This window comes from Salvia hispanica, chromosome 6 (assembly GCF_029641045.1).
Source record: "Salvia hispanica isolate PSC_SH4W2 chromosome 6, Shi_PSC_v1, whole genome shotgun sequence".
Classification (NCBI taxonomy): domain Eukaryota; kingdom Viridiplantae; phylum Streptophyta; class Magnoliopsida; order Lamiales; family Lamiaceae; genus Salvia; species Salvia hispanica.
The window spans coordinates 21,413,142-21,437,786 of NC_142697.1; the positions used below are offsets into that span (position 1 = coordinate 21,413,142).

The window sequence follows — 24,645 nt, forward strand, 5'->3', positions numbered from 1 at the left end:
TAAAGGACATACATACAGATTCTATACACAACTGGAGCTTAGACCTCGGAATCAGGTTGAAAATTGTTCAAATAGAGGATGGATAGGAAGTAATCATACCAGTTGAATGTAATACACAAGCCAAATTCATGTAACAAAACATTAGGTAGAGTAAAATATGACGCAAGTATAAAAATCAATTTTGGTAGAATTCAGAAAGATGATTTTCATAATAATTGTAACAATAATTATACGATGAAATGCAATAGAACTTGAACGAAAACTGAACTCACATAAGATGAATGAATCTCTTGGTTACCTCAAAATTCAAAGTACCATATGCAGTAACACTGCATCAAAATACCATATAAACTAATCTAAAACAAGTTCAACACAAAATCATCATTCAAACTATAACTGAACTTAATCAAACAAGCCAAAGCCCATGTCGTCGTCACTCTCCTCCTTTTCCTCCTCCTGAAAAAATCAAATGACAATGAATCAGTATTTGTATTTGGCTTCATAAAAATATCTACCAAAAAAAGACATTTAGGTTTAAAATAAAGGAGAATACAAAGTAGAATAAACTTCTAAACTTCACAACTTAATTAAGAACTAGATCATGAATCGATTCAAATCCATATTAAAAAACAGGATTTAATACTAGTATAACTCTAACACGTCTTCACAAGTTCTTCAATCCACAAACAATTTCACAAAATCCAGATCCTCTTCAGTGTTCGACATTGGAATTTCATAGTAGTAACAATTCTAGAGTTTAATCTGATTCTGGATATCCCAATTTTTATCCAATACCTACTTATTAGAGTTCGTTCACACTACATGGTTCTATTTACACTTCCACGATCCCAATCAAGCATCAATTAAGCTATATAGAAAACAAATTTGAACAACAGATCAATTCATACCTTCTTTTTCTCCTCAGCGGCAGGGGCAGCTGCGGCAGCGGCGCCACCAGCAGTTGGAGCAGCGACTGCGACGGCGCCACCGCCACCACCAGCGCCAACGTTCATGATGAGATCTTCAACATTCCTCTTCTCGCAAAGCTTAGCGAAGAGACTGGGCCAGTACGACTCAACAGACAAATTCGCAGCCTTCAGCAGGGTCGAAATTTTCTCCGCCTTGAAAAGGAATACGTATAAATCAAATACAAAAACAACTCGAAAAATAAAAACATATGAAATTGCGGTGAAAAATGGAAAATACGTCAATATAAATCAATTAAATAAAAAATTGTTACCGTGATGGGGATTCCATCGTCGTGGAGGACCAAAGCAGCATAGGTGCAAGCGAGCTCTCCCACCGACATCTTTTCCTAGACGATGTGATTATCGAAGATTAGGGTTTTGCAGATGGAGATGCTGCTGCTGCGGCTTCTTTAGGGTTGAGAAACATTCTTTGTGAATCACGTATGTATATATAAAGAACATATTTGCACCGCACTCCAAATATTCGTATCATATGCCGTTGAACCCCTATAATTTAGGTTTCTTGACAAAACGCCCTCTTGTCAAAATCTTTGCAAGGGAAATTATATTCTCAATAAGTTCCAAACTAATAAATTGGAAATTAATTTTATAGTAATAAACTTTGATTTATGGGAACCAAATAATAGTAGTATTAACTATTAAACTTTCAAAGCCAACATTGTGCTATCATATGGCCTTCCACATAGTAAATAAAGAAGTTCTACTATAATACACCAAGCATAATAGTACAAAGAAGGGGACAACAAAAGTGCTACCCGAATTTTCCCTTATGTCGGCCCATGAGTCACTCGCCCCATGTACTTGTTCAACGAAGAAAGCACCTATTATTCCTAACCAATACACATTTATATACCCGTATCTTAGTCTATGTATATTCACAAATTGATCCATAATATTTCACATAGGCTCATAGTTATATCATCAAGCTCGAATTTGGGGTCACTTTGCTATCGTGGCAACCGAATATTCATGCGTTGCTTAGAGCACCCATCATGTAAAGCATTTATGATAAGTTATTGATGGAAAAGAGGCTGTACCATGATGAGTTTTGTCGTTTGGAGAAGCTACAAAGACGGGGAAGTAAAACTACTTTTACGGTCCAACCATGTTGTAGGTAACAGTAAGCCCACAGACGAACTAAGAAGAGCCACTCCGACCAATGGGTGTATGGCGCTGCCCCTTAGCAATCACAGCTAAGGGGGCAGCCCATAGACCCATTGCAAGACCTAGCAGCAGAACGTTGCGACTGATTTTTTTTTTCAACTTCTTTTCTGTTTTTGCATATTTCCTTTTGCCATTTATTCAGAAGACGGACCAGGATACTATTTTCTTAGTACTAATGTTCAAGGTGTAGAAACCACTTAAACACTGCAGGCATGTAAAATGTTTCAGCTCGACAGACATGTTAGATACAAATCCTGAATGCGGATAATGTCTAACTAATTGTCCATCTAGCAGCACAAACCATAACCAAACAAATCTTTTCTAGCGAAAACCAATTTGTGAATCAACCAGATCTCTAAAACGATAACAACAAACATCCCCAACTTCAAGTTATAATAATATTCAATGAAGAAAGAAGTTCCAGTATAAAGCCACATAGTCCGGGCACAAATCATATGCCACGAAAGTTCTGCGTTTGTGTTTACATTGCACCGATAAAATCAGGAACTGCCGGACCTCAACTGCAATAAAAACAAAATCAATATTAGTACTTTTTTCCATTTCAAAAGGTGCAAGAGAAGAAACTGCAATATGGACATTTCCCTTTCATATGGAGCAGAGTATTACAGGGAGTGGAGATGCAGACCTCGATTTGGACCTTGATCTTGATCGAGAGCTCGATATGGAACTGCAAAATTATGCCGGAAAAGCCCAACAAAATGAATCAAGACATTCAGAGAGTTAAGCAGCAGAACAATGTACATCTTTCAGACACATCTATCAACATACCGGGATGGTTTAACAGGCGACACTGGGGGTGATCTTGAAGTCGATCGCTCCGGTAACCTGCTGCATAAAGGACTATTTTTCAGTCTCTGGAATCAGATATGAATGTGGGGAGCGTGTGCGCTGCACTGATTTCAGCCAGAGGAATGTGCTGGGTCTGCTTCTAACTAAGAGATTTGTGCTTACCTTCTTCTCCTCATCGGGCTTCTGCTTCGGCTTCTACTTCTGCTGCGACTCCCACTTCGGCTTCTGGATGGGCTGCCCTTATATTCCTTTACCTTTATTAAGTTCACAGCAGACAAACCAAAAAAATGTAAGGATACATTCATATACACATGTGCTTTCAATATTCTTGAATTTAGAAAATGATCAACAAAACATCCTTGACCAAATAGCACCTCTTATATTTTGCTCATCAAGGACCAACTTTGAGCTAACAAAAAGATACTAGAACGAATGAACAGCATGTGCTGATACACAATTTTCATGATTCATTGATTATAGACAAACCCAACCAAAATATGTAGGAGATAGATACAGCAAAGAGTAGAAGAAATGTAAGAGATAAAGCAACGAGTAGAAGAAATGTAGGAGATACCCGGATATAAGTTCTGGTCCAAGGATTTCTGAACTCACTATCATCAAGCTTACGCATCTGATCAAACAGAAAGATTTTGAAGCCGTTTGAAGGAATTGAAAGGTTGGGGTCATTACTAGTATAATCTGACTAGTCAAGATAAACTTACAGCATATTTCATGTCATCATAATTTGTATAATCAACTAGGCCATATGTTCCTGCAGGCAGAAAATAAAGCTTAGCATCCATTTCAGGTGACTCATTCAAAACCATAAGTAATCGTTAATGGGGATGGAAAAATTTAATTGTTAAGATTATAACAAAGTGGCAGACAAACATGAACGTGATATCTCTGCTGTCAGTAAATGTAGTAGTACCTTCACTATCACGAGAAACTTCAGCAAAACACACATCACCAGCTTTCCGCATATGATCCTGAACCATTTCGTGCAAGGATCAGCAAACAAGTCTAGCCAAACACACACCATTTTCTAATAGAAAACATTCTTCTTATCTAACCTTTAAATCTTGCCAAGAAGCGGAAGAAGGAAGCCCACGGACAATCACTAGTGCAAGAGGAACCAGATAAAGAGAAATCATACTCCCTCCGTTCCATAGTAATAGAGGCACTTCATTTTGCGCACTCATTTTAAAAAAATATTTATAATGAGTGCAGAAAATGAAATGCCTCTATTACTGTGGAACGGAGGGAGTACTAGGCAAGAGGCCCCTGAAAAAGCATTCAACCATAGAGGCATATGATGATACAAAAAGAATCAGCATACCTCGATAATCAGAATGGCGGGACATACCAAACCTGCCACCACTGCTGCCACTTCCGCCTCCCCCACCACCACCCCTTTCACTATAACCACCACGATCACTGGAGGATGATGGTCCTCTACCACCATGAGCAAGTTCAACCTGAACTCAGATTTCAGAAGTAAATTAATGAGAATGAAATGGAGAAGACACAATAAACTTTACAAATTAAAGGAAAAGGGAAGATATTCAAGTATTATAAAATTCTCTCACCCTCAAACGACAGCCGTCAAAGTTATAGCCATCTCTGCCCCTCATTGCATCTTCCGCATCCCGAGCATTCTCAAACTACATGAACAAAATCAGAAATCAGTTATATAATAGCGAAGTTTCCAGGGATAATCAGAAAGTGACATACAAATTTGCATTGAAATAACCCAGATATTTTCAAAACAATGTATCTTGCACACAGCAAAACCCAGTGTATGGAAGAACAATACCTCCACAAAACAATAGCAAGGAGGACGAGGTGGAATCTTCAGTTCAATATCCAAGATACGGCCATACTACAAGGAAAGAAGAGTGAACAAATGAGGTTGATTTCTAATGCACTCGGACAAGTTTGAAACAAACACAGAAAATACCAAGAGAGACAGTAAATAAAGGTTTTTCAGTGTTAACTATTTATGCTTCAAATTTCAAATGCAACATGAACTTTCAATCTTGAGAATTTCAGTCATGACTCATGAACATGTACAAGTTTCTAATTGCAACATTTTACTGTCCATTTTTATTGATAAAAATGCTAGATATTGTCCATTACTATCACCTATATTTTCAGCATTTTAGAAGGGGTGGAGGGATATCATACTTTCAAGGTCGAAGGCTAAAAAAGAAAAATGATTAATGTCACAAAAGAATGTATGATATAAATTCATAGTAAGAATTCCAAAAATATCAAATAATGGCTTTTACTCACAAAAATTTATAAATGTCAATTTTGAATGTTGCAGCTAAAAACTTACTACGAAAGTTGAATGATATTGAAAAAACAGATGTTCACTAAGCAATTAAAATCCGGATTCATGTTCGTAACTGTTGTGCAAGTATGCAACTAACCCTCTGTTTAACATTAGAATTGACATGCATCTCTAACAAAAAGAATACAACATCAGGAACAAACTAGATGCTGACTTCCTCCTGCAACAACGATTAAGTAAACCAACTCAAGGTCATAAGGTATTACAAGGTGAGTTAGCTACCAGAATAATGCATAGTCAAATTTAGTCAAAAGAAAAATTAGAAAAGAATCACAATAAAATGACAGACCTTGTAAAATAAATCTTCTACTTCTGATTCCCTGATATCAGCAGGAAGGTTTCCAACATAGATAGTTCGGGAGAAACGGCCACTCATTCTTGATCTTTGCAGGTGAAGTCAAAGAAAAATTCTTCTGCAGATAGAAAACACTAATGAATGGGGCAATTTTTTTAGGGCAGTGAACAATGCCAGCTTAGGTAACCCTATATGCCTTCCATCACCATTTGAATGATTTGACAAGGAGGGAATATATCAAAGAAGAACAAAACTAATGAAGCAAACCAAGAGAGCAATCCTTGAGGTGAGCGGTGCTCCACAAGCTCCGCTGCTCATATGCTCCAAGATACTCCAAAGCAATTATATATTTGAATTAAAATATGATCTCCTCATCCTCTAATTTTTTTGCCAGATCAAAAGCTCTTCAGATAGTGAGCAAGTACTTCCAATTATATAAATATAGCAAAAACTCCACTCTGACTTCTCCCACTCCCATTCTACATCCCTATGTATGATTGCAAGGCTCATATTTGTCCATGCGCTTGACATCTATCATAAACAAAGCATGTGTCATGAAATGAGACGATATTGTCATGAACTGATCATTCACCTTATTCAGACTTCTTTAGACCGTGGAATAAATAGTCCTGGAAAACATGTATGGAAAACATGTATAATATCAGGGGTTTTCTTGGACATGATATCTATTATAATTAAAATGGCCTGAAATAGCTTTTTAAGAACCGTCTAGCTAACAAACAAGACTCACTTGAGATTTTGGCACTATGCTTGGTTATCCACCAGGAAGCAATCCGTGGAAAAATGAGATGCAACAAGACACATTAAAAAAACCAGTGAATAAGCACAAGAGCCTTCTAAGAAAAATGTACTTACAAAAAAACTAACAGAGGCCTCTTTCCGTACGCTTGCTCATGGACTAGAAATTTACCCTCAAATATAAGTTTCAAGGGAATATTAAAAGACAGTGCAGCATATAAAAATTGTATCAACAGAACTTGGACACCGCTACAGTTCATTATATGAGTAGCATTTTAAACTTGTATGTTTAATTATATCCAATCATAAAGGGCACTACTTTTATCAGAGTCAGATCAATAAACAGTTTTAGCTGCTTGTTTATACATAAACTTGTTTCTCATGTTTGCTTAATGTTGAAAAGCTTTTAAAATAAGAAGGGAAAAGGTGATAGTTGCAAATGCCAATCCATTTCATTTTCGTCCACTAATTCCTAGATCTAAAGCGATATTGACGAATTTAACACTAACAACTTTTACTGATACAATTACATTGCATTTGACAGCTTGGATCTAAAAATTGAAGATGCGCATGATCAGGATGATAAAACCCCAAATTTCTTTCCAGTATTATGCAAATTCGCTCATAAACCCGAACCAGGGAATGAAGTACGTCCACGCATGCGGTAAACACATACCCGAGCAACAATGGCAACTCCTTGCGCAAATAAACGTTCCGAAGCAGTGACTCCACGGCGCACAGTTAGGATTTTTCAACTTGATCTTGAAGTAGTGATGAAAAATCGTTAGTGTGACTGAAATATGAATGTCGTGGAATTAGGGTAAAGAACATATAAAAACTGCGCGATTTCTCACATACCTCGTTGTAATTTTTGGGCGCAAATTTTTTGCGTTCGCATCATTGCTATTTAGGGCTCGGCTTCTGGCATCTATCTTTGGGGTGTTACTATTTCAGGTTTTTCTATGAGGTGCTGTGGTTTTCTAAAATTTCATATAAGTCCACTGTCTTTTTTTAGTCTAAAAAATAGTATAAGAACTATATAATCTATCATAAAACAACCAAGGCCTGAGTTCCGGCTCCTCTAAGCAGAGGCGGGTGGAGGTGGGGTCACGTGGGGTCGGCCGATCCCACTGCCGACTCCATCGACATTGGTAAAAAGTTACCCTTCATCAACTTTCGACCCCACGGCGTTCAAATCCTTGCCCCGTCGTCATTCTTCACTTCTGATTTCTGATGCAGGGGAGCTTATTATCTTACAAAAACTCCCACCGCCCATTTTCTAAAAAAAACTCACCGTCTGCTTATTCTCTAATCTTAATTATAAGTAGGTTGTCTTACAAGTGGGCCTTTTATTAGAATTATACTCCCTCCGTCCTAAGGAATATGACCCCTTCCTTGGGCGGTACGAGATTTTATGCAGTTATATTTTGTGTGTTAAGAAGAGATAGTAAAATAAGAGAAAAAGAATAAAGTAGAGATAAATGTGTTTCCATTTTAAGTAATGAGTCATTTTGGCTTGGACAAATAAAAAAGGAGAGTCATCTTTGAGATTAAAACTTTTGCTTTTACAGCCCAATATACCCTTTTTTTTCTTAAAATTACTCCAATTCATAACAAATTCAAGCAGAATTAAAAATTTGACTTCTGACAGGCGTTGGCAGTAATCTTACGGGCCTATAAAAATATAAAGCCCAGTACTGTTTAGATGTCTCACGTTATTATACAATTAATTAATTGTAAATCCAATTCTTACCATAATTTTACATTAAAATAGTACTCATATTTGGATCCAAAGTTAAAGGGGAAAAAAAATCTTGAACTAACTCTTTTATGAAATTTGTTTATAGTCAGTCACTTATTTTTTACTGCATTGAAAAATACGAAGGCCATCCACAACGCTATCTCTTATTCATCCTTTAATCATCTCATCGCTTAACTATTTATGGGTTCTACTGTACTTTTCAGCTCATCTCTTAACTAAGAGACAACACCTGTATCCCTCTATCTCTTAATCATCTCATCCATTATCTATTCATTCAATTTCATTTTTTTTTATTTCCAACAAATTCAATTAATAAAAACACATATCATTAAATAAAATAAAATTACAATTTAAAAATCTAAAAAAATAGATGTGTGTTTGTCTATAAAATGGAGAATGAAGAGCATTTATAGAATAAAAAAAAATTTAAAAATTTAAAAAATAAAAAATTCGACCGTTGAACGATCATATTACAGTTTTTAATTTTTTTTTTGAAAAATCATTTTTTTAAAAAAAAAAATCAAATTATGACGTCATAATTACGGCGCCCACTCTCGGGTCGGCGAGTGGGCGTCACGCCTAGCGCCAGCGCGCGCCACGTGGTGCTGGCGCGTGGCGAGCTGTCTCGTCGTGATGCCCTTCCGCGCGAGACACGGGACGAGATGGAGGTTGCAATGCCATCTCGTCGTCGTCTCGTCTCTACGGGACGAGATAGGGATGGCAACGAGACGCGTTGCTGATGCTCTAATATGTTGTCTTTTACCAATGCTTATACTTATTTATAGGATTAGGGTATGTTTGTTAGCCCTTACAAACTCATAATACCTCATAAAAGCCCACCAACCTGGTCAACATCTCACCTTCTCCCCCATTTGGTAGCGGACGATTTTATTTCAGAACCCGACACTAAGAGCATCCCCAACCCCATCCCAAATCCAGGCCCCAAGTCCCCTCCACGTCATCATTCCCCTAAATTTGAGTCTCAGACCACAACTCCTCTAATCCTGCAGGCCCCAACTCGGGCCACAACTATTAAATTACACTATTCACGATTATAACCTGTTTTACTTGTAAAAATTAAAAATGTTGAGCAATTATAATACCAAAATATCATTTTTAATTCAAAAATTATAAATTATAATCTAGAAATTAAAAAAAATTGATCCGATAAAATTATAAACTATAAATTATAAATTTTAATTTTAATTTTACTACTCCCCAATTCCTAATATAAAATTATAATTATACTCCACTTCCCACTTCCCACTTCCCAATATAAAATTATAATCATAATTTATACTCCCAATTCCCAACATTAAAAGGTAACGCTTCTCTCCATCTCCCTCTTCTCCCTCTCCATTTCTTCTTCTATTTCTTCAAGGATTTAAATTCCAACAGAAAAAAAAAATAGGAGACTTGTGGCCCGGCCCGAAGACATCCAACGTCGGGCCGAGACTCGCGATCTGCATCACGGGCACGACTAACCCTGTACCGGGCCGGACCCGGGAGCGGCCCAGAGACCGTTCCAGGCCGTGACTCGCCGCAGTCTAATGCATGGCCCGGGCCGGGACTCGCGATTTGCGGCCCATCCCGTAGCGTTGGGCATGCTCTAAATTCTTGGATCTCACCGAATTTGTTAAAAATTTCAGCGGTTCCAGCAATTCCTTATACCAGAAAGTTTGAGGTATTATGTTTTCTCCGATACTCCGACTTCATGTTGTGGTTTTTTATTCCCAAGTTAATCCTTCTAATTTCCGATCTCTACAAACACAACGGCATCCCATTCGACACTCGTTGGCGGCAATAATTCGAGGTATCCGGAGTGGTCAAGGATTGGCTCATAATCGCCTTCTTGTGGTCGGTGATTAATGACACCGTCGCCGGTGAATCTGATCGGATATGGATTGGCGTTTTTAGGCGTCGCGTACGACAATCACTCCAAATTGCAGGCGTTGAAGGCGAAGGAGGCGCAGAAGACGGCGGCGGCGGCGGATGAGGAGGCGGCGAAGCTGATAACAGAGAGAGAAGGGGATGGGAAGAAGGGAGATTCGCAGGCTTGATTCAGGGATTTTTCATTCCAAATTTCCCCTTTTTTCATGTTAATTTTCTTCAATTTGTTCTAATTTTATTTATAGTTTTGCAAATTCGCATATTGAATTTAATGAATTTGTATCCATTTTGTGGCATTCATTTGATTTGATGAGGCAATTTTTTTATTTTTATTATTTATATGGAATATTAAATTGAGACAAAAGTACTTCATTCCTCCCAATTTATTTTCTGATGAAAAAGCAAGGCTAAATTTATCAACTCAATGTGTAATAGCATTTTCAAGTATAATAAGATTTCTACCAAACAACATATAAAATAATCGAAAAAGTCAAATATGTGAAAATTTAATAAAAGCAAGTCAAATATATGGAAACTTAATAAAAGTCATGGAAAGCTACAAATCGCACCCTTAAGTGTAGACTTGAAAAGGGTCGATCACTATAACCTCTCACTAACACACCAACGATTAGTATAGTTGAATTAACAAAGGCCAATACAATTGAAAAGTCAAAATCAACAAGTTTCCTACATTGCCGTTCAAGAACATCTAGCAGCTTCCAACGATATATACTCCATCTAGCAGCTTCCAACGATGTATTGCATGATTCAATATATTTAGATCGCTTTCACAAATTTTATTTAGCTTTGTGGCAAGTGCAATTAATTGATTATTGCTGTTGTTGCGTCAAGAAAAAGACATTTTGCCGATTTTATGTTAGTAACTTTTCTTCATGATCAATAAAACAGATGGACCATTCCAATGTCTAATTTAGAAGTTGTAAGATCATGCTGGACAAGTGGTATTCACATTCCAATTTTCTTCATGCTCAATAAACATGGTATACCACGAATTTGAATAACGTAGTATTCACATTTGTGTAATTTAATAGTACTCTTATGTATTATTGGTAAGAGTAGCCTTGGATCTAACTAACTTGGATAAATAAGATTCGGATAAATTGATTAGCTAGAACTTAATAACTCTATAAATATGATTAAAATAAATACTTTTTATTGAAAAAGACAAGCACGATTAAGACTTTAAGCTTGCATATGAAAAGTAAAATATATACTACATATTTAATAGCATGTCCCATGTAGTTTTGAGCAAGTAAATGAATTTTGTATGATTTCAAATGTCATACTGAGAGACCTCTCGTTGCCCTAGGACATGTCGAACGGCCCAACCACTCCATCGAGCCCAATCCATCAGGACTCCTACGAAGAGCCACAACCCACGAATCAATCTCGACCTAAACGTCACATCAGTAGGCCTATATGTTTAAAGATTATGTTCCTGAAGAATATATCTTTTTAATTATCTTGGGGATTACATTTTTTCAGTAAATTTCTTATTTTATTTAGAAGATATTGTAAATATACTATTTAAAGGAGATTGCTTAGTTTTCAAAATTATTGGGAAATAAAGTAAGTATTGAACTTATTCTCATTACCGGTTCTGACGAAAATCGCCCTCTAGAGCTCCAACTAGGGTTTATCTCATTCTTCTCATTACAAACGTCTGTGCTCTACAACGATAGATCAAGGGTCTACCACATGCTATGTGCCTATACAAGTAAACATGATTGTCCTCTAATTTTGGTGAACTGTCCAAAATGGTAAAACTAGTGTATTTTTTTAGGACGAAGAGAGCATATTATCTGCGATTACCGACTTTAACCGACAGATAACTAATCGAAAATATAGTCAAATTCCAAGTACGCTTACTCATTTTCATTTGTCCTTACTATTTATTTACTGCCGATTATAAAATTTTAAGTTTTGTTATTTTTCAAATCTTCTCGGGATAGCCAATGAATATGACAAGTTGTTGCTTATAGAATGCTGCCAAGTTTTTTGTTTGCATATATTGTAACGTGGATGAGTTTCTATGCATGAAAAGATAAATTTGTTGTTGTTTTAAATGTCTATACCAAAAGGTCCGGAAATTAGTTCCGATTTTACATAATATCGAAAATTTGAAATTATGGGTTCTGGTTCTATTCATGGAATGGTTGATGGTCTATTCATGGAATGGTTGATAGTTTGAATAAAGATCTAAGTTACTAACTCTTACCAAGGTAATTTTTTATATCTTAATTTATTAAACAAATCGTTGGACTTTCTATGCTACCATTATTCTCTAGTTTCCTTTACTTTTTCAACTGCCATTATTTAGAAAAAATATGCTTCCGTAGTAAACGCAACAAGTAGTACAGTAAATTACAGAGTAATTGTAAAAAGATGAAAGGAAGATTGAAAATAAACCTATAATTTTATAAAATAAACACAAGAAGAAAAAGAAGGGAACCCCGTGAAATAAAGATAAACATAAGTAGATTTCCACCAAGAGCAATACAAATATACAAACGACATACTTATTTTTTATTTCCAAAGAATAATGAAGAAGATATACTCTGGCAATAAAATCCAATAAGTTGATTCTATCTTTTTTTCACGCATATCCAAGAGCATTCCAAACACAATTATAATAAGTACAAAGTTGAGGGGGCTGACAAAGTAATTAAATCGAGAATCGTGTGCCTATTGTCATTTGCTAGAAGTCGTAACACCACTATTTTGGTTTGACATCAATTTCACATTTTTTGGGTCACTTAAGCACGTACCACATGGTGCATTTTAGTGCGATGAACTGCGAAGGCACGGAGAGAATAGAGACATGTCTTCTAATTTAGGCACTTACATATATGTCTCTACGTGGCTATTTATGTTTTTAGAATACCAAACTACCCAACTGTTGTGTCCGAAAAATCACAAATTTAAATTGAAACAATGTTACTATAATTGAACGGGTAAATTTCCCCCCCAACTTTATCGGTAAAACTACTACTATAGTAAATTTAATACAACACATTGTTCGCGGCCACCCCTCCTCTCATCGGGCCAACGCCCACCACCTAATACCTAGCCATCGACACCCTACCACATGCTGCGTTTGCGGTTGTGTATGGAATGCTCTAATCTTGAAAATATCTAGCATGTTTGATTGGTAACTGGTACAGTCTATCGATTATACTCCCTCCGTCCCATAAAAATAGGTGGAATGGTTATGAAACGAGAATTAAGAGAAAATTGGTAAAGTAAGAGAGAAGGAGAAGAATGGTATGATAAAGTAAGAGAGAGGAGGAGAATGATAGTTAAAGTAGTGTTAGTGAATAGTGAGACATACATTATTAAATTGATATAAAATTCCAAAAATGGAATGCACATATTTTTGTGGGACGGACGGAAATGGAAAGTGCACATATTTTTGTGGGACGGACGAAAATGGAAAGTGCACATATTTTTATGAGACAGAGAGAGTATTAAAAAAATGGTAAAGTCTAATACCCCAAATCTTATAAGTTTAGAATTAGAGATTAGATGGTTAATTAGTGGCTTAAAATATGTATATATATGCTTTTATTAGCTTTATGTTAGAAAAAAAAATTAGAAAATAAGAAATAAGAATGAGAAAAGGATAAATAATAGGTGTTGGTGACTCCTAGTGGAAAAAGAACGTGTCTTGTTTAGGAAAATAGGGAGAAAAGAAAAAAAACAGAATTAAGAATTAGAAAATAGATCAAAAATTCATCCTTCTTCTCTCTCTCTCTCTCGACGCATAATCCCTCCTTCACTGTAAAATTTCACAGCTTCTCTACTCCCTCCGATCAGCCATCGCAAATATTCCAGCCACACCACCGTAAATCATGTAACTGTTGGGGTTTGGTGCTCCTTGCACAGCGAAAGACTTATACAAAACAAATAAATCAGATAAGGATCTATTTGACCGATTATGCGATTAATCAATTCACATGTTAAACAGATAATTGCATGCTATAACGCAAATAATTCATGCTCAAAGAAAATAAATCCTAAAACATGAATTCTATGGTTTAGGGTTACCGATTTTGATTCTCCAAAGAATCGTCGATTGCTCGCGCCTTCTCCACGATGATCTTCAATATTAGACCACGGATCTACTCTCTGGTTCCCGAACTGTATCTCGATATCAGTGTGGACTGATCTTATCAAAATACTAGGACTTAAATAAAAGAGACAGAAAAATCGATTGCACGGAGGAGAGGTGGAGAGAAAAAATTGTCCCCTTCTCTGCAATGGAGTGGACGAAAATTTTAAGAAAATAATAATGTGTCTATTCTATCTCCTTTATTCTCCTATTTATATTAAGTTTTTTTTGGGCCCAGACATGGATCTATGGAAGGTTTTGGATATGGGCTCCCCCAATTAGTTTTTTACTAATTAAATTGAACCCACAATTTAATACAAGCTTATATTGGAATATTACGAGCATCCACTATAGAAGTAATATTGAACTCTCCTCATCCAAATCTGAAATTACAAGTAATCCGGGTTTCCACTTTGTTTATTATTTATTTCCCACGCTTAAGATATAAATGTCCATTAATTAATTAATGTCTGCTATGGACTTAATTAATTAACATCTTATTAATTCTAAGAGTAGACTTAGCAAGAAACACTTATTTATTATTCATAGAGTAATAAAACTCCAACTGACCAGTTTTCTGAATAATAAAATCTTGTTTGAGCTCCTCTTGAGGACATTATCAAACGAGACTCACCTCGCGCACGTTTCAACATAATAGCAATCCTAACACCGCTAGATGTTAATCACCACTACCCAATATATCAGGATTATTGGGTTGCGAAAAACCCGCACCATTTGATAAGTCAAAGTAGTGTGAAGACCTGATCTCTTTAGACTGTTTGCACAGAAAAGAATAACAAGTTTCCTAGGTCCAGCAAATCCACTAGATCACAGGGTCTAGGAGCTCACTGGTCGTTTGAAAATCTCGGTCGTCGGACACACAAAATACTTCTTCAAAAACCCTCAACCACTTATACTAAAAATTAGCACAGGGAAGTAGGGATCGATCCCACAAAGATGGATGCATAATGAACATGCTAAAGGATTTGGAAATTATTTTTGGGTTGGCTGCTGCCACGCATTTTTGGGTTGAGGAAATTAGACTAAACTTGGAATTGAAATCTGATACGCTAACAGCTAGATCTAGGCAAAACAGAAATCATGCATGTAAATTGAAATCGAAACAATCACTAGATCTAAGAAACTATTCTAAATTACCTAGACTTGAGAAATAAACTGACGGTGGGGACCATGGCTGAAAAAGCAGAGTACGGACGAAAAGCTGGTAAAACAACTAACTAAAGTACCAACTAACAGCGACATCGTCTTCTCCAATTCAAATTGCACAAAACTCAGAAGAAACAGGTACGAAGCGTAATCGGAAAATAGAGCAGACTGGATTTTAGCAATTTAACGAAGAACAATTAAGAACTAAACAGATCTACGGCTACTAGACGAAGTAAAACAGAAAGGAAGTTGAAAACTCAAAATTCCATGCACAACTTGAATCCCCTGTTCAGATCTAACCTCGAATGCTAAATCTACTCCGGATCCAAGCATCCGACACAAACTCCGGCCAAAAACATACCATAACTACAAAATCACCAAACAACCTCCGATCAACAACAACACCACAGATCCACAACTAAATTCCCCAGATCAAGCACAAAATTGACCAAAACAGAGATTATCATGCAACTGCCGAAATAAAAACTTCAACAAAACAGAATCAACGTAGATCAACACGAGAATAACACCATCATGACAGAAACTAAATGAATGCATAGATAATACGTAACAGCAACAACCAAATCGACTTCTAAAACGCGAAGTTCGAACGAAATAAAGTGCAAAAACAGAATGAAAGTAAATTGTTTCTTCGCCCTCACGCGGACGGTGTTACGACGGACTTTTTCTGAAGATGAGACCCTTAAAAACCTAAACTACCCCAGAACTCCCATTTCCCAAGTGTGTGTGTTGTGTGTGAGCTAAGAGCGAAATTGATGATGTTTGGCGTGTGCTGCATGCTCCGTATTTATAGGCGTTGAAGTGGGGCCCAGCGAGGTATAGATAGTCTTTGTTGCCCTCAGCTATTGACTCCCTTCTTCTAGCCATTCCTTTCCCTTCACCTGCTCACTTTCCTTCATTTCCTTCGTCTAGTCCATTTTCTCCGGCTTCTCCTGGATCTAGCGATTCTGTCACACACCTGGCTTAAAAATTATGTTAGACCCAGCAAAATATAGCGTTTTTCACCACTTAACCGATGCATGAAATTAGCCTTATCAAACTGCTCACACTTAAACCATACTTGTCCTCAAGTATAAAGACAAGAAAAAAAAAGGCGAATTTCAAGCAAGGTTATCCCCTGACCGACTCTTTAGACTCTAGACAGACTCCTAGACCTAGATACAACTTGAAACAAAGACACCTAAAGAAAAACACATAAACACATAAACACATATGCATGAGCTAGCTTCAACTTTTGGGCAACCGTCCCCACAAGATTAAGGTCAATCCAACAGGCTGCACTCCTTCAAATAGGCCATTTTCCTTCCTCTACCTAGCCAATCTATCAGTTCGTCAAGATAGCCTCTTACTTACCCAATTGTTGGATTCACTCGATCACTCATTCCTCACCAGGGATGTTAGGACCGATTCTCTCTTAAGTTATTGCCATACCACTGAAGCGTCGGGTTATGAGAGTTTCCTCCTCTTTTCCTGGGTCAGGTTATTATTGTTCTTGCCCTTAGACACCTTCCCCCTGGACTTCGTCCAGCTTATACCTCCTTCTTCTTTTTTTTTTTTCATTTTTTTTTCTCTGGACTTTGTCCAGCTTATTCCTCCATTTTCCTCTTCTCTCCTCTGGACTTCGTCCAACTTATAACTCCTTACCCTGGACTTCGTCCAGCTTATACCTTCATAACCCAATTCCCCTATTTTTCTCCTTCATGACTCTTCTCCCTAAGCATTCAGTGGCGGCCCCTTTATATGTGTTAGCTCAAAGTTATTTAAGGCTTATAACTCACTCTTATAGTGGGGCTTCACAACTAAGTAAGCTAAGGCACCTTCTATCGTTCTTACTTCATTCAGATTGACTTGGCTTATTAAAGGAAAAAGGCTTCTAAGTTGAAATACCTCATATTTTCAATTACTTTCACTAAGGAGATCATGCTGTATTATATTCACTGGCTCATGCGACACAAACAAAAACTAGACCTAAAGACTCTTATCATGCTGACAATTACATTCATTGACTCCTCTCCCCCTCCCACTTCACTCAAGCTTGTCCCCAAGCCATCGTCGTGAAGGGGGGAAACAGGGAGATCAATGCAACACACAACAACAAGTTATGAAAATAAAAACTTCTCACATTTAGACCGAGCATCGGGCTAAGTGGGAGAAGACATAACAAAACAGAAAACATAAACTTCTCACACTTAGACCAAGCATTGGGCTAAGTAGGAGAAGACTAACACAGATTGCAAATAACAAACAAACAACAAAAACAAAGAAAAAAATTAACTGAGAACAGAATATAAAAGTTACTTGGTCCTAGGAGTGATTCACTTCTGGGGCTGGCTCCCTCGAGAGCCAGACTGGGTGGGATTCCGGGTCGGGTCATCTTCACTTTTTTTTTCGCCGGCTGCTCCGGCTCTTCTTCTTCCTGTTCTGGCTGGTCGGATACTGGCTTCTTCGTCAGAGACTTTGATTTTGTTGGGATTGACACTTGCTTGGAAACGGGTGGGGAGACCATCTGCTTGAGCGGTTGCGGCGGTCGCTGGACGGAGGGACTGTTCTGGACGGGATGCTTGACCTCGCTACTGGACCCAAGAGTTACCTTCGACTGGGTCAAGGGGAGTGTCTGCTGCAACCACTTCAACATCTTCATTGAGAGCTCCACAGCCTCCGTCATCCGCTCGTTTTGTTTGGCGGACTTCACCGCCAAATCTGCAATATTGCCCCGCAGGGTCTTCACCTCTTCCCGGCTTCCGTTCAATTCTTTCCTAATCCCCCCAAGTTCCTTCACCATTTCCTTTCTCATCATCTGCATCTCTTTTCTCACATCCTGAACATCCTTGCGCAGCTCTTCAACTTCTTCACTCGGCATGGCCTCCGCAACCTCCTCTGTCTCCGCCTTCACCTTTTCTCCTACCGTGTAGAAGAAGGTTTGTTTTCCGTGCGCTTGAAGCAACCCCTTGTTGAAAAAGTATTCAACACTGAAAACCTCAGGGGGCTCGCACATTACGACTAAGGGTGCGGCTTTGGCTATCTTCATTTCTACGTTCCGCTGGAGGTAGGCGCCTAGAAGGTGGCAGGTATACATATGTCGAGCAGGGTTGCTGGTCATTTGATGACATGCTTGAGCCAGCCAATAACCCAGATGTACCTTAACGCCCTTTGCCATGCACCAAGTGAAATAAAGGTCGGTAGTTGTAAGAGCTGAATTAGCAGTTCCCATTAAGTTGTAGCTGATAAACGTCTAAGCAAAACGGAGGATTCTGTCCTCGATGTGAGAAGCCTTGGAATAGCTTGACTTGAATGCCCCTGCCTTCGAGTGAGTGACTAGTTCCCATGCTGCTTGTACTCTGAACCCCGACGTATTCTTTGGCACACCGATCATCCTCTCGTTCCATATTCCTTCATCATCCTTAGCCTTGGTGAACAGCCCCATCCTCAAGGACCATTCCCGGATGCTTATCTCGTGTTCCTCATTAAAGAGCCTGAAAGTTATGGAGTCCGCATCAAGGTCAGAGGTATTCTTCAGTCGGAATGTGGAGAAAAACTCCCGTGCTAGGTCCACCGGTACTTTCTCCTGGTTGTGCTTTAGCAACCACTCGAACCCTATTGAATAGATACATGCGCATAAATCTTCATCGCATGCGATCATCCAAAGTTCTTTGGAGCTGTACTGCTTCCCAGACTTAGCCATTTTCCCTGCACTGCATCGTTCCTTGTACATTGTGGCCCGTTTCTGATCGTTGAACTGCCTCATCGACTCTAGCAGTTCCTTAGTCAGCCAAATCTCTGGTCGTCCCGGGACAAATTCCTCTTCAGATTCCCCAAGTTCAGAGTCGGATTCATTGGTAGGCTTGTCTTGTTCCTCGGCAGAGGGATCTTCGGTCACTGGGGAAAGGGTCTCCTCAACCTCCTGGACGGAGGGAGCTTTCCTTGACCGTGTAGACGTGGTCGCCGCTGCCTTTCCTTTTCTCGCTCTCTCCTTGACCAGGTGACGTTCCTCTGCCTCCTCAGCATCTGGAACTAAGTCATCAACTTCGTCGAGCAGACTCCTCCTGGCTCGTCTCCTCTCTGTCCTCTTGTCCACTTGGGGTTCATCCTCTTCCTGGTCATCTACCAGGTCCACGATCAAATTCAGCCCTTCCTCAACGGGCTCCGGTACTCCAGTAACATGTAGATCTGTTTCTTCCACAAATTTTTCCGGGGTTTCCCCCACATCATCCACCATCGGGGTTGCCCCCTCAATATAAACGGAGGTTTCCCCCCTGACATCACTTGGGGTTGTCCCCTCTTCTATGGGTTCAGGGGTTGCACCCCTAAAATCCGTAGGGGTTTCATCCCCAGTCTCCATAGGGGTTTCCCCCTCAGCCATCGATTCTTGAACAGGGGTTTCCCCCTCAGCAACTTCTACCACAACAGGGGTTTCCCCCTCAACAGTACTTTCCACAACAGGGGTTTCCCCCTCAGCATCTTTCTTACCCTCAGAGTTAGGGTTATCGTCACCTTGTCGTTCGGTTTCCACCTCTGTTCCGCCGTTCGTCTGCCCACCATCCTTCGGCCGTTCGTGCACCGCCTCTTCTTTATCCGCCTCCCGTGAAGCGGTTTCTGCATGTTGAGATCCAGAGTCTCGAGGCCCTTCTTCTTGGAAACTAGTTGCGCCGCCGAATCCGCTGGAATTGTCAGTGATGGTATGGCCGCCGCGGATGTCATTAGGCTAGCGGAGAACAGTGCGTACACTTCCTTTGCTTTCTCGACGCTCCCCAATTCCTGTGTCAACTCTGCTAGCAGGGCTGCGCCATACACCGTTGGCTGCGAACTTCCGGTGGCCTGGGCTGAATCCATTTCTGTAGATCTGAAATTAAAAAGAAACTTTGTAGAATTTGGTTAGGGTTTGTGTTCTAGAGAGAGAACGAAAGTAGAGAGAAGGGAGAGGAAATGCAGTTTTTTTCGTCGATTTGGATTATTGGAGAGAGAAGCGACGGTTGCCTTTTCTGATGAAAAGATGGTGCGGTTGCAGGCGTGATGTAAGCAACCGTACAACTCCCATAAATACCGGCCAAATTTTGAAATTCAAATTATCTCCATCCCTCCTTGACCTCTTCCTCCAGGCTCTCCTTGACTTCTTCCTCCAGGCTCTCCTTCCCTAGCAGACTTCCCTGACCATGACCATATATAAAAATAAAAATTGAAGGCGCCAGACTCCTAAGTCAAGGTTAGAATATAAGGCATCGGTTCCCTTCGGAGTCTGGTGCTTCGAAAATATTTTTGGGAGATTCAAATTGTATATACATTTTTTTGGATTTTCCTTTGTTTGAAAAGCAGTTAAACTATTTACACATTCCTTTTGAGTATCCCCAAGATTCCCTGGTTCAGTACATATTTTCAAAAATGTCAACCCATTTACCTGACCCAGGAATTCATCGAGAATACCTCCTAGTCTGTCTAGGCGATAGTAGAGAGTGCGTGTAGTGGAACTTCGTCCACCACACACAACTCGGAATTATTCCTATAGACTTTCACTCTATGACCATTAACAAGAAAATGGACCGAGTTAGAGGCACTTCCCTGGATTTCCACTGCTCCGTTTGCGCGGAGGCCGACGATGGTATATGGACCGATCCACTTTGACTTCAACTTCCCTGGCATCAGCTTGAGCCGGGATTGGAATAGGAGCACCCTCTGTCCCGCATGGAGTTCCTTGACCCGGAGATTTTTGTCATGCCATAACTTCGTCCTTTCCTTGTACCACATGGCAGACTCATACGACTCCAGCCTCAGCTCTTCCAGTTTTTGTAACTGTAATTTCGTTTCTTCTTCACAAGCCGAAGGCTTCATGTTCAACTCTTTTACTGCCCAGTACGCCTTGTGCTCGATACCCACGGGTAAGTGGCACATCTTGCCAAACACAAGCCTGTAAGGCGACATCCCAATAGGCGTCTTAAAAGCAGTTCTGTAGGCCCATAATGCATCACCGAGTCTCTTGCTCCAATCCTTCCTTGACGGATTAACTGTCTTTTCCAATATCGCCTTGATCTCGCGATTAGAAATCTCCGCTTGGCCATTAGACTGAGGGTGGTACGGGGTCGACCCTCTATGGTGAACACCATATTTCTTCATCAGAGCCTCGATGGTGCGATTACAGAAATGTGTTCCTTGATCTGACACGATGGCTCTAGGAACTCCATATCTGTTGAAAATATTAGCTTTCAGAAATTTTGCCACCTCCTTCGATTCACATGTTGTGGTGGCCTTATCTTCTATCCACTTAGACACATAGTCTACTGTAACCAATATATAAGTGTTCCCACAGGATGATGGGAATGGTCCCATGAAGTCCATCCCCCATACGTCGAAAATTTCGCACACAATCACCGGGACCTGAGGCATCTCGTCCCTCCTTGAAATTCCCCCTGTCTGTTGGCATCTCTCGCAACACTGACAAAATTCAAAGGCATCTTTATTGAGTGTCGGCCAGTAAAAACCGTTGTCCAGAACCTTCCTTGCTGTCTTCCTTGGTCCAAAGTGACCTCCACATGTCAAAGTGTGGCAATGAATTAGCACATCTCTTTGTTCCCATTCAGGAATGCAGCGCCTAATCACTTGATCTGAACACATCTTCTACAGGTAAGGGTCTTCCCAAAAGTAATATTTGGCTTCGCTTTTAATTTTCATCTTCTGGGCCCGGGAAACTTCGTCTGAACTTGGCACCTCTCCCGTGACTAAGTAGTTGGTTAAGTGTGCGCTTTCCTTTATCGGATTCTCCTAGACCGGTTAAAGCCAAAACTGCTTCCCAACTAATTGGTCTAGGGAATTTTCCCAGAAAATACAAATATTCTTCAGGGAAAGCATCGGGTATGGCCTCTTCTATTTCCCCTTGATATATTCGGCTCAAGTGATCGGCTACTCTATTCTCCGTTCCTCTTTTGTCTCTCACTTCCCAATCAAACTCCTGCAAGAGCAACACCCAACGGATTAACCTCGGCTTAGACTCTTTCTTAGCCAGTAAGTACTTTATTGCTGTGTGATCTGTGAAGACTATAACCCTCGACCCAAGAAGGTAGGGTCAGAATTTTTCAAACGAGTATACGACAGCCAACATTTCCTTCTCCGTGGTGTCATAATTCTTCTGAGCCTGATTCAGAGTCTTAGAAGCATAGAAGATCACATAACTTTTTCCGTCAATCTTCTATCCCAGAACAGCTCCCACAGTGAAATCACTCGCGTCGCACATTATCTCAAAAGGGTGATTCCAGTCCGGCGCCCTGATAATTGGTGCTGACACGAGTCTGTCTTTGAGCAACTGAAATGCCTTCTTGCACCCTTCGTCAAAGACGAATTCCACCTCGTTGTGCAACAAATGAGTGAGCGGTTGCGCAATTTTTGCGAAATCCTTGATAAACCTCCTATAAAAACCTGCGTGACCTAGGAAGCCTCTAACCTCTTTTTGGTTCGTGGGGTATGGTAGCTTTGATATCACATCTACCTTTGCTTTGTCTACTTGTATTCCTCTCTCAGAAACCACGTGACCCAGGACAATGCCTTCTGTCACCATGAAGTGGCATTTTTCGAAATTCAACACTAAATGCTTCTCTTGGCATCTCTTCAGCACTAGATCAAGGCTGGCCAAACAATTATCGAATGAGTTTCCGTATACGGTAAAATCGTCCATGAATATCTCAATGCATACTTCCTTGAGATCCGAAAAAATACTCATCATACACCGCTGGAACGTCCCTGGTGCATTACACAACCCAAACGGCATTCTTCGGTATGCATACGTACCAAAGGGGCACGTGATCGTGGTTTTCCCTTGGTCCTCTGGGTTAACGTAGATCTGGAAGTAGTCACTGTATCCATCAAGGAAACAAAAATACTGTTTGCCAGCCAATCTTTCTCACATCTGATCAATGAAAGGTAGGGGGAAATGATCCTTTTTTGTGGCCTCATTCAACTTCCTGTAGTCGATGCACATCCTCCACCCCGTCACCAGCCTAGTGGGCACCAACTCGTTCTTTTCATTCGTGACCACCTGTATTCCAGCTTTTTAGGCACCATATGGACAGGACTGACCCACTCGCTGTCCGGAATGGAGTAGATGATCTCTAGAGCAAGCAATTTTAACACCTCCTTCAGAACTTCCTCTCGCATGTTCGGATTCAGTTTCCGTTGTTCATCTCGATGAGCCTTTGCACCTTCTTCTAGACGGATGTGGTGCATACAAAGATCAGGGCTGATTCCTACTAAATCTGAGAGAGTCCACCCTATTGCTTTCTTGTTTCGTCTGATGACTTCCAACAATTCCTTCTCCTGCTCCTTGGTCAGGCCGCTGTTGACTATTACTGGGAATGTCTCATTTTCTTCCAAGTAAGCATACTTGAGGCCTGGTGGAAGTGTATTCAGTTCCTTCTTTGTTTCATTCGTCTCCGGGGGCAAGGGATTTTTTTCTGCAATATCTGGTAATTCCTCCCTCCCAGGCCCAGGAGAATTCTCCAGACTCACGTGAGCCGATCCCCTAGATCTAGCTGACACGGGATTTCTGCAAAACTCCATGATGGCCTCTGTGAGTTCCTCATCTGTCAACTCCGTTGTGTTCATTGCTGCACACCACCCTACAACTTCTCTGTCAATTAAATGACTCAACTCCGAGTTGTCAATTTGTTCCTGTATTAATTCCGTTTCAAGATATTCTTGGACCAAGGGGTTAATAACATCAATAGCATACGGATTCTCAACATCTAGTGGCCTTTTCATTCCCTCATCTATGCTAAATGTATATTTTTCTCCATTATAATCTAAACAAATTGTTCCATCGAAGACATCGATAATGGTCTTAGCAGTACGCAAAAATGGTCTCCCTAAAAGTACGCCACTAGACTCAGCAGACTCATTATCATTCATCTTGATCACATAGAAATCAGCAGGATATAGAAAATCATGTACTTTAACTATGACATTTTCCAATGTTACTATAATTGAACGGGTAAATTTCCCCCCCAACTTTATCGGTAAAACTACTACTATAGTAAATTTAATACAACACATTGTTCGCGGCCACCCCTCCTCTCATCGGGCCAACGCCCACCACCTAATACCTAGCCATCGACACCCTACCACATGCTGCGTTTGAGGTTGTGTATGGAATGCTCTAATCTTGAAAATATCTAGCATGTTTGATTGGTAACTGGTACAGTCTATCGATTATACTCCCTCCGTCCCATAAAAATAGGTGGAATGGTTATGAAACGAGAATTAAGAGAAAATTGGTAAAGTAAGAGAGAGGGAGAAGAATGGTATGATAAAGTAAGAGAGAGG

At 39.8% G+C, this 24,645-nt stretch overlaps 2 protein-coding genes, 1 long non-coding RNA gene and 1 pseudogene across 14 annotated transcripts; 1 reads left to right on the plus strand and 3 right to left on the minus strand.

Moving 5' to 3' along the window:
- Nucleotides 1–251: 251 nt before the first annotated feature.
- LOC125205520 (large ribosomal subunit protein P1w-like) lies at nucleotides 252–1,399 on the minus strand. Its single transcript, XM_048104520.2, has 3 exons — nucleotides 1,241–1,399; nucleotides 909–1,121; nucleotides 252–456 (listed from the first exon to the last, which is right to left on the minus strand). Exons 1-3 carry the CDS (start codon nucleotides 1,307–1,309, stop codon nucleotides 403–405), a joined length of 336 nt encoding a protein of 111 aa, XP_047960477.1. The 5' UTR covers nucleotides 1,310–1,399; the 3' UTR covers nucleotides 252–402.
- Nucleotides 1,400–2,366: 967 nt separating this feature from the next.
- Nucleotides 2,367–7,370, minus strand: LOC125205518 (serine/arginine-rich splicing factor SR34A-like). Of its 12 annotated transcripts, none has more exons than XM_089061253.1 (17): nucleotides 7,232–7,370; nucleotides 7,050–7,134; nucleotides 6,366–6,379; nucleotides 6,207–6,243; nucleotides 5,882–6,145; nucleotides 5,609–5,732; nucleotides 4,780–4,845; nucleotides 4,553–4,627; nucleotides 4,303–4,441; nucleotides 4,037–4,083; nucleotides 3,895–3,952; nucleotides 3,686–3,735; nucleotides 3,538–3,594; nucleotides 3,126–3,217; nucleotides 2,943–3,002; nucleotides 2,781–2,841; nucleotides 2,367–2,674 (listed from the first exon to the last, which is right to left on the minus strand). In XM_089061253.1, exons 6-17 carry the CDS (start codon nucleotides 5,693–5,695, stop codon nucleotides 2,654–2,656), a joined length of 813 nt encoding a protein of 270 aa, XP_088917379.1. In that variant the 5' UTR covers nucleotides 5,696–5,732; nucleotides 5,882–6,145; nucleotides 6,207–6,243; nucleotides 6,366–6,379; nucleotides 7,050–7,134; nucleotides 7,232–7,370; the 3' UTR covers nucleotides 2,367–2,653. The 12 variants fall into 12 exon arrangements, with proteins under 12 accessions (XP_088917379.1, XP_088917377.1, XP_088917380.1 ...); XM_089061251.1 differs by lacking the exon at nucleotides 5,882–6,145 and adding an exon at nucleotides 6,491–6,533 and having other exon boundaries at nucleotides 6,366–6,384; XM_089061254.1 differs by adding an exon at nucleotides 5,399–5,479 and having other exon boundaries at nucleotides 6,366–7,134.
- Nucleotides 7,371–9,480: 2,110 nt separating this feature from the next.
- LOC148923352 (uncharacterized) lies at nucleotides 9,481–10,321 on the plus strand. Its single transcript, XR_016132280.1, has 2 exons — nucleotides 9,481–9,819; nucleotides 9,949–10,321. It is a non-coding gene; the product is annotated as an uncharacterized LOC148923352 (long non-coding RNA).
- A 5,909-nt stretch (nucleotides 10,322–16,230) lies between these two features.
- Nucleotides 16,231–20,175, minus strand: LOC148923353 (uncharacterized; annotated as a pseudogene).
- Between the last annotated feature and the right edge of the window lie 4,470 nt (nucleotides 20,176–24,645).

Excerpts from the sequence above, each read along its gene's own strand:
- LOC125205520 (XM_048104520.2), bottom strand. The coding sequence starts at position 1,309 with ATGTCGGTGGGAGAGCTCGCTTGCACCTATGCTGCTTTGGTCCTCCAC. Across the intron at positions 1,122-1,240 it reads ACGATGGAATCCCCATCACG|GCGGAGAAAATTTCGACCCT; the intron begins GTAACAATTTTT and ends TTCCTTTTCAAG. Across the intron at positions 457-908 it reads CCGCTGAGGAGAAAAAGAAG|GAGGAGGAAAAGGAGGAGAG; the intron begins GTATGAATTGAT and ends TGATTTTTTCAG.
- LOC125205518 (XM_048104515.1), bottom strand. The coding sequence starts at position 5,695 with ATGAGTGGCCGTTTCTCCCGAACTATCTATGTTGGAAACCTTCCTGCT. Across the intron at positions 4,846-5,608 it reads TAGAAGATTTATTTTACAAG|TATGGCCGTATCTTGGATAT; the intron begins GTCTGTCATTTT and ends CTTTCCTTGTAG. Across the intron at positions 3,736-3,894 it reads AGTTTCTCGTGATAGTGAAG|GAACATATGGCCTAGTTGAT; the intron begins GTACTACTACAT and ends TTCTGCCTGCAG.